This window comes from Cebus imitator, unplaced genomic scaffold (genome assembly GCF_001604975.1).
Source record: "Cebus imitator isolate Cc_AM_T3 unplaced genomic scaffold, Cebus_imitator-1.0 Scaffold24, whole genome shotgun sequence".
NCBI lineage: Eukaryota > Metazoa > Chordata > Mammalia > Primates > Cebidae > Cebus > Cebus imitator.
This window is the reverse complement of record NW_016107339.1, coordinates 11,505,614-11,514,675: the sequence shown is the minus strand read 5'-3', so window position 1 is coordinate 11,514,675 and position 9,062 is coordinate 11,505,614. Positions and strand designations below refer to the sequence as shown.

Below are 9,062 nucleotides of genomic sequence, written 5' to 3'. Positions count from 1 at the left end.
TTTTCCTGAGATGGAGTCTCACTCTGTTGCCCAGGCTGGAGTGCAGTGGCGCCATCTCAGCTCACTTCAACCTCCACTTCCTGGGCTCAAGCAATTCTCCTACCTCAGCCTCCCAAGCAGCTGGGATTATGGGCGTATGCCACTATGCCCAACTAATTTTTGTATTTTTAGTAGAGATGGGTTTCACCATGTTGGTCAGGCTGGTCTTGAACTCCTGAATTTGTGATCAGCCCATCTTGGCCTCCCAAAGTGCCGGGATTACAGGCGTGAGCCACTGTGCTTGGCATCATGGCCTCTCTTAATCATTCATTGTACTCTGAGCTGGTCAGCCATATGGGCTTTATGATGTGCCTTTGAAAAAGCAAAGCCTGGGTGCAGTGGCTCATGCCCGTAATCCCAGCACTTTGGGAGGCCGAGATGGGTAGATCACTTGAGGCCAGGAGTTGAAGGCCATCCTGGCCAACATGGGGAAACCCCGTCTCTACTCAACATACAAAAATTAGCAGGGCATGGTGTTGCACACTACTAATCCCAGCTACTCAGGAGGCTGAGGCAGGAGAGTTGCTTGAACCCAAAAGGTGGATGTTACCGTGAGCTGAGGTCGCACTACTGTACTCCAGCCTGGGTGACAGAGTGAGACTCTGTCTCAAAAAAAAAATTTTTTTTATTTAAAAAAATTAAAAAAAAATAATGAAAAGGCAAAACTGCCCAGGCGTGGTGGCTCATGCCTGTAATCACAGCACTTTGGGAGGAGGAGGTGGTCAGATCACCTGAGGTCAGGAGTTTGAGACAAGCCTGGCCAACATGGTGAAACCCCATTTCTACTAAAAATACAAAAAATTCAGCCAGGCGTGGTGGGGCATGCCTGTAGTCCCAGCGACTTGGGAGACTGAGGCTGAGGCAGGAGAATCGCTGAAACTCAGGAGGTGGAGGTTGCGGTGAGCCAAGTTTGTGCCGCTACACTGCACTCCAGCCTGGGCAACAGAGAGGCTTTGTCTCAGAAAAACAATAATATTTAATAAATAATAAGGCAACACTATTGTGAAAATTTTCAAATAAAATAGACAAGCTTAATGAATTTCCAATTCTGAATTTCCTCACCCTTCACTTCCCATCGCTTAACTGTAGCACTCTTGTTGCATTTATTTTAATTTTCTCAACCTTGATACTGTCGGCATTTAAGCCTGGATGATCCTTTGCTATGGGAGTCTTTCTGTGAGTTACAGGATGTTTGACAACATCCCCGGCATCTGCCAACTAGATGCCAGTACCAACCTCCAGTTGTGACTACTAAAAATATCTCCAGGCATTGTGCAGTGTCCCTGGGAGGCAAAATTGTTTCTGGCTGAGAGAGCCACTGAATGTTGTCATCTACTGCCTTTCTCCTTCCTGGATTATTATGGAGTGAATCTCAGACGTTGTCCCAATTTTTTTAAATTTATTTTATTTATTTTTTGAGATGGAGTCTTGTTCTGTTGCCCAGGCTGGAGTGCAGTGGCACAATCTTGACTCACTGCAACCTCCCCCTCCTGGGTTCAAGTGATTCTTCTGCCTCAGCTTCCTGAGTAGCTGGGACTACAGGTGCATGCCACCATATCCAGCTAACTTTTTTGTATTTTTGGTAGAAATGGGGTTTTATACCATGTTGGCCAGGCTGGTCTCGAACTGCTGACCTGAAGTGATTTGCCTGCCTCGGCCTCCCAAAGTGCTGGGATTATAGGTATGAGCCACTATGGCTGATTCCAGTTTTTTAATCTATTTATTTATTTCACTCCTGGCCCCATTTTTTTTTAAAGACTGAGTCTCGCAGGGTGCCATGGCTCACGCCTGTAATCCTAGCACTTTGGGAGGCCGAGGCGGGTGGATCACAAGGTCAGGAATTCAAGACCAGCCTGGCCAAGATGGTGAAACTCCATCTCTACTAAAAATGCAAAAATTAGCTGGGCATGGTGGCGGGTGCCTCCCAGCTACTTGGGAGACTGAGGCAGGAGAATTGCTTGAACCAGGGAATCAGAGGTTGTGGTGAGCCAAGATCATGCTACTGTACTTCAGCCTGGTGATAGAGCGAGACTCTGTCTTAAAAAAAAAAAAAAAAAAAAAAAAAAAAAAAAAAAAAAAAAAAAAAAAAAAAAAATGTGATAAAAAAAAAAAAAAAAAAAAAAAAAAAAGAGTTGAGGATGAAAAAACTTATTTTTTTTTAATTTTTAATTTTTTTAGAGATAGAGTCTTACTCTGTTGCCCAATCATAACTCACTGTAGCCTTGAACTCCGGGTCTCAAGCATTCCTCCTCCCTCAGCCTCCCAAGTACCTAGGACTACAGGTGCACACCACCATGCTCAGCTAATCTTTATTTTTTGTAGAGACGGGGTCTCACTATGTTGCCCAAGCTAGTCTTGAACTCTGGGGCTCGAGAGATCCTCCTGCCTCAGCCTCCCAAAGTGCCAGGATTACAGGCATGAGCCACTGCATTCGGCTTGAATACATGTTTTTGTTTTTGTTTTGTTTTAAGGCCAGTCAGAATAAACATTTTTAGTGGAGGACTTTTTGAGAAGACAGGGGGAGCCCTTCAGGGACACACCTCATGAAATCCGTGATTATGTTGACAGTCTGCTACTGAGCCAGTAACTTTGCTTCCCCCACTTCAGCCTTTGGAAGCCATCCTCCTCCAAAGGATGTGAGAGAGGCCTTCTTGATTGAAAAGTCCATATTGGGATATAATCTCTGAGATCCACAGGCTTTATTCAGAGGCATATGGATAATAAGCTATTCATAAATCTCTGCTAGGTCACTTTTTTGGATATGATCCAGTGAATCATCAGTAATTGACTTGAGTAATATGACTTCGTTTGGCTTGGTCGGAGTGAAGTAGGATGCCCTGTAGACAGCACTATATTGGCGGGAACTGATGTCAGGAATAGACTTTATTAGTGTGTACTTTAAAATTTATTTGTGATTCTTTTCCAAAATAAAATATAGATGATCTTCAGTTTCTCTTGTGCCTCATTATCTGAAAAAAAATAAAAATTGATTGTATTAGACTTTTAAAAAATCATAATCTTTTTTGGGGCAAGCTTATAGTTTGAAATCTTTGTTTCTTTTAAATCTCCTAGTTTAGTGCATTGATTTCCAAACTGGTAAACCAACATGGCATATTATTTTTACCTAGGACAGCATACATAGGAAGGATGGAAATTTTATAAAGGCTAGCTTTTTGGGCATGTATTACACTTTTTCAAACAAAATTATGAATGGCTTGAATTGGTTATAAACCACATCTACAAATTAAAGATGATTGTTCCTCTTTGGTAAAAGACATTGATAGGGCCAGGTGTGGTGGCTCATGTCTATTATCCTAGCACTCTGGGACGCCAAGGTGGGTGGATCATATGAACTCAGGAGTTTGAGACCAGCCTGGGCAATAGGGAGAAACCCCATCTCTGCAAAAAGTAGAAAAGTTAGCCAGGCATGGTGCCATGCACCTGTAGCTACTCAGGAGGATGAAGTGAGGGGATCACCTGAGCCCAGAAGGTTGAGGCTACCATGAGCTGCGATTGTCCCTGCACTCCAGCATGGGTGACAGTGAGACTCTGTCTCAAAAAAAGACATTGATACACAGGAAATTTTTACTCCAGTCTCCCTTATTTAATTTAACCATAGAACTGCTAAGTAGAAAATGTAAATCAACAAACCAATTAATTGCAATTTTAGCTGGTGAACACCTGAAAATGATTTTAAAACTGTAGAACCATGATATAGTAGCTTTAGATGAAAACTAGCACGTTCTCACTCGTAAGTGGGTGTTGAACATTGAGAACACATGGACACAGGGAGGGGAACATCACATACTAGGGGGGAGGAATAGCAGGGGGTGGGGGTATTGGGGAGGGATAACATTAGGAGAAATACCTAATGTAGATGATGGGGTGACGGATGCAGCAAACCACCACCATGGCACGTGTATACCTGTTAACAAACCTGCACAATCTGCACATGTACCCCAGAACTTAAAGTATAATAGATTTAAAAAAAAAAAAAAAAACTAGCAAGAGTAAAGTAATTGGAACCATTAAAGACTTAAAAGAAAGTGGTATTTTAGTTATTCGGTTGTTGAATTCATATTCATCTTTTTTTTTTTTCCTCACCCTCATCTCCAAAGCGGCTGCATTTCAACAAGGAAAGATACCTCCTACTCCATTCTCTGCTCCTCCTCCTGCAGGGGCGATGATACCACCTCCCCCAAGTCTTCGTAAGTTTAAACTTTTAAGGGGTGTGACTGGGCAGGCTATCCTTTGGTTATGTTAGATTATCTCACCGTTGGCTTTCAAATGTTGTTGCATTTATATGTAGATAGTAATATAAATGTATCAATATGTAAATGTTGAATATAGATGCAGGTAGTAATAGAAAACAACTTTAGTGGTATAATTTCTAAAATAACTTTAGAGCTAACTTTTGATTGCATTGTCACTAAGATATTGTATTTATGGCATCCCAAGTGTGAATCTGAGACAGATTTAAGTGGAAAGAAAGCTCAGAATGAACCTCTGATTAGATGAGCTAATATATGAATAGGAGTTGCTGGGTAAATTATATACTGCTATGAACACAGCACTGGAGGACTGAAATTGCTGATAAACTCCTTAATCTTTTGCCCTATTTTCTAACCCACCTAACACCAAAATCTGTATCTTATGAAAGATAAGAATTAGGCTGAGTGTGGTGGTTCACACCTGTAATCCCAACAGTTTGGGAGGCCAAGGCTGGTGGGTCACTTGCGATCAGGAGTTCGAGACCAGCCTGGCCAACATGGTGAAACCCGTTCCTACTAAAAATACAAAAATTAGCCAGGCGTGGTGGTGCACGTCTATAGTCCCAGCTACGCAGGAGGCTAAGGCAGGAGAGTTGCTTGAACTCAGGAGGCATAGGTTGCAGTTAGCTGAGATTGTGCCACTGCATACCAGCCTAGGCAACACAGCAAGACTTTGTCTGGAAAAAAAAAACAAAGCAGAAGGTAAGAATTAGATCATTGAAAGTGGGTAAGTGGAGTGGATCATAGGCCCAGCTTTCTGGGAAAGTTTGTTGTTTCTGTGTGGCAGACAAGAGAAGACTGAGTGCTGTACTAGGTCGTACTGTACTGTGGCTTTTTTGGGAGGGTTCAGACTGAAATCACATTCAGAGACCTAGACTCAATCTTGCACACAATCACGGGTATAAACCCAGGGAAGCAGGCTGTTTGTAATAGTTGCACACTAATGTAGGTGGACCGCTAATAGCCTGCCAAACCTTTTCTGGATGCCTGACATCCTGGGACCTGGTCAGGCCTCAGCCCATAGCAACTCCAGGGTTTCTTCTCTCTCCTACTCTACCTTGACTGACTAGCACTCAACTCGATTATTTTTGATAGCAGAATAGTCTGTGGTGTGAATGTACCGTAATTTACCTCACTCTTTTCTTATTGGATATTTCAGTTGTTCCAAATTTTAGCTATTGTAAATGATACTGTCAGGAATATCCCTGCATATAAGTTTTTGTATTTCCAAAGACTCTTTTAAAACCATGTTTTCATTTTTTACAAAGGCATCTGAAATTAGATACTTGTGGCCTAAGTTCATCAGCTTTTTGTCAGGAGCTCTACAGAAGGCACAACCTCTCCACCCCCCGTTTTGTTTTTTTTTAATTAAAATCTCAGTTTTTTCTTAACCTAGTAAATCTAACTTTGTTCTTCTGTCTAGGCAGGCTTGTTCTTGCTTTTTATTTGTAGATCAATGTTTTATGGCGTGTGATTTTTGTGGATCTGCTATTATAAAAAGAAACCATGAAAATTTGAAGGAGTTCATGAGATCCTTTTAGTTTGATTAAGAAGAGAAAATGTTAATATGTGAGCACACCTTAACCACAGGCCCCATTCTTTATTTCAGCGGGTCCTCCTCGCCCTGGTATGATGCCAGCACCCCATATGGGGGGCCCTCCCATGATGCCAATGATGGGCCCTCCTCCTCCTGGGATGATGCCAGTGGGACCTGGTAAGTTTAGATGTCTGTCTTTCTAGTTGCTCCATTGTGTTTTTTTCCAGCTTAATGGAATTCTTAATTAGCTGTCCACCTGTACTATTGTAACAAACTAAATTTGGTCAGTCAGTAACGGTAATTTACACAAAAAGAAATACTTGGTTTATCAGTATAATTGAATGGTATCCAGTGATCTTGTGCTGCTAAAAGCAGGATAGGTTGCCTCTGTTTTTCATTTCCTCTCTTCTGTTTACTTGCCTCATCCTGGCTTTTGGCCATTTATGTACAGTGAAGAGAAGAGTAGATAAGCTTGTTCCATTTTGAGGGGAGAGGGAAGATTATAGATACATTACATTTTCTCAGTTTTGATTTGGAGCAGAGCCACTTGTTGCTTATTTAATCTTGCAGATTAACTTGGCCTCATCATTATATTAAAAAGGCTTTCAGCCTGGTAGTTGTTTTTTTATTTAGGAAGGGGGAAAAACTTCGGCTTCAAACACTTTATTTTAATGTAAATTTAAACATACATCAATTTGCAAATATTTCTGATATGTGAACAGGACCTTTGCTTTGAGAGTGTGTCTGATGATTGGAACACTATATATTTATTGCATAAACCAATAAGCCATAACTGTAACACATCCTTCACCAACTTTAGTTTCATTTCTTTCAAGTGATCTGAGTCCTAGTTCCAATCTTTTATTATTATTTCGCCTACAAAATTTTTGAATATTTTTTGGTGATTTATCTAAGTATCGTTAGTTTTAGAAACTGTTCTCTTTTCACACTCATTTAATTGGTTTGCAGAAAACTTAAATTATATATATAATTAGAGTAATAACTACAGCTGACAGAATCAAGTTTGGGAACAGATGTGGCCGACGCCTCCAACTACTCTGGAAATACAAGCCGCAAAGTTATTAGAGTGGGTTCCTAGCCAGAATTATCAGTATATCTGCTGTGGGTATCGGGTAGAGTATAGATAAAGAGAGTTCCTGCCTTGCTGACTTGTGAGCCCAAAACAAAATCAAATGACTTCAGTGGCTTTAGCATCTGAAATCAGGGTCACAAATTCAAATTCTTAGAGGTTTTAGGGATGCGGTAACTGAGGAATGCATGATTCATCTAAAGAAGGCTTCTGGAACTCAACTTCAGCCTATGGTTGACATTTGAGAATAAGGCTTGGTGTTGCCTTTTCTCCTGAGTCTGCTTTTTGTTTTCTGTTTTTTCAAGCCAGGATAAAATGATAAGATTATGGGATTTGTGTTAAAATAATTGAGTAGTTGGAGGTTGGACTGGGGTAGGAATGGGTGGGATTATAGATAAAGTTGTCCGTGAGTGGATAATTGTTGAAGCTGGATGATGGATACATGGATGTTCATTATATTCTTCTTTACTATTCTTGTGTATGTTTGAACATTTTCATAATAAAAAATTTAAAAGAAAAAGGAATCTAGACTTCTGTATGAAATCCCAATGTTACCAACTGATTCAAAGTAAATTCGCTATGGAGACCAAAGAAAACAAGTTTTCAGGTGCCCAGTTTTTAATCTTTGGTTTATGTCCGTCCATTTCTTCTAAGAAATTCTTAAATATAGGTTAAGCATGGGCCTTTATGTGGTATTTAGAAGTTAGTAGTATTCTCTGTTCCTGTTTAAATTGGTCTTAAATTCTGTACCTGTTGGATTTTGTGTCTTTGCATATTTTTGTGTTTCACCATTTGTGATAAGGCTATATTCAAGTTTGAATATAGTTTTCTCTTGTACCCTTTGCTGCAAACCTTTATTCAAAATTACTTAGTTAAAAATAAATTGGTAAAATTTGATATTTAAAAATAATATCAATAACATGAAATTATGGGGCATAATAGTAAAATGAATATCCATGAACCCACCACCCAGCTGAGAAGTAGAACATTATCAATTCCATTGAAACTGCCTGTGTTCCTCCCCTACCCCTCTGCTTGCTTTCCCCTCCCTGGCTTATTTATTTGGCTGGTTTATTGATGGGACACTTAAAAACATTCATTAATAGTTTCTGAAATGCATTAGAAAAATCAGATTTTTATGTGCACTAATTGTTATAAATCACGTTATTGCCTATTATTTTTATTGACTTGAGCTAAGTATGGTTACTAACAGGTTCTCAGCATGGGCCTCCTGCTCACCTTTCCTACAACTCCGAACAAACGCTTAGTGGTAAGATTGTCCTCTGTGCCTGTGTACATTCATGAAATAGCTCCTGGTTATATAGTGGATATAACTGATTAAAAGAGCTGACTGAAAAACCTGTGACTTAGTTGTGAATTTCCCTGAGTAAGAAAAAAAGGTCAGTTTAGGGAACTAGTGTCCCTGGTGATTTCTGGAAAGCAGTCTGTTAGTAGTTTCCCCCTTACTGTCATTACATCATGATTCCCATATGATTCTTGTGTTGACCTTTTTGTTTTTTGTTTGAGAATGTCTAAGTAATTTACAGATGTGATAAATTTGTTACATTTCTTCTGTCACGTATGTCTTTTTTCCAGCATTTTGCAAGGGGGGGGCTACGTTTTTGTTTTTAATTGAAGTCCCATAAAACTCTCCCTAAATGGTGTTTTCTGATTCCCTTTTTTCCATCTTCTTTGTTTTATCCTGCAGCTCCTGGAATGAGGCCACCTATGGGAGGCCATATGCCAATGATGCCTGGGCCCCCAATGATGAGACCTCCTGCCCGTCCCATGATGGTGCCCACTCGGCCTGGAATGACTCGACCAGACAGATAAGGATAGAGGGGAGGCCTCATTCTATCAGTTTTATATTACCTGTTCTGCTTCACCAGGAGATCATGCTGCTGTGATGCTGGGTTTTCTAAACAGCATAAGGAAGACTTGCTCCCCTGTCTGATCAAAGAGAATAGTTTTGGAGGGGAGAGGTGGGGCAAAAAAGATGCAGTTTTCATTTGTATTGGGAAATGTGAAAATAAAATTGTCAACTCTTTTAGTTAAAAGTGTATTCCCTTTTTCCTCCCCTCTGTCTTCTCTGTGTATAAAAGAAATGATGCAGTGAAATAAGCAC

The 9,062-nt window shown here is 40.3% G+C and overlaps 1 protein-coding gene and 1 long non-coding RNA gene across 2 annotated transcripts in view; one reads left to right on the top strand and one right to left on the bottom strand.

Moving 5' to 3' along the window:
* The window catches only part of LOC108299781, a 16,056-nt gene extending 6,994 nt beyond the window's left edge, over nucleotides 1-9,062 (top strand). Inside the window, exons 3-5 of the mRNA XM_017522276.2 lie at nucleotides 4,158-4,247; nucleotides 5,920-6,024; nucleotides 8,646-9,062. Coding sequence (XP_017377765.1) covers nucleotides 4,158-4,247; nucleotides 5,920-6,024; nucleotides 8,646-8,844 — 394 coding nt within the window. The 3' untranslated portion in view covers nucleotides 8,845-9,062. The remainder of the gene's footprint in view (nucleotides 1-4,157; nucleotides 4,248-5,919; nucleotides 6,025-8,645) is intronic.
* On the bottom strand, nucleotides 2,934-3,668 carry LOC108299785. Its single transcript, XR_001823116.2, has 2 exons — nucleotides 3,517-3,668; nucleotides 2,934-3,008 (listed from the first exon to the last, which is right to left on the bottom strand). It is a non-coding gene; the product is annotated as an uncharacterized LOC108299785 (long non-coding RNA).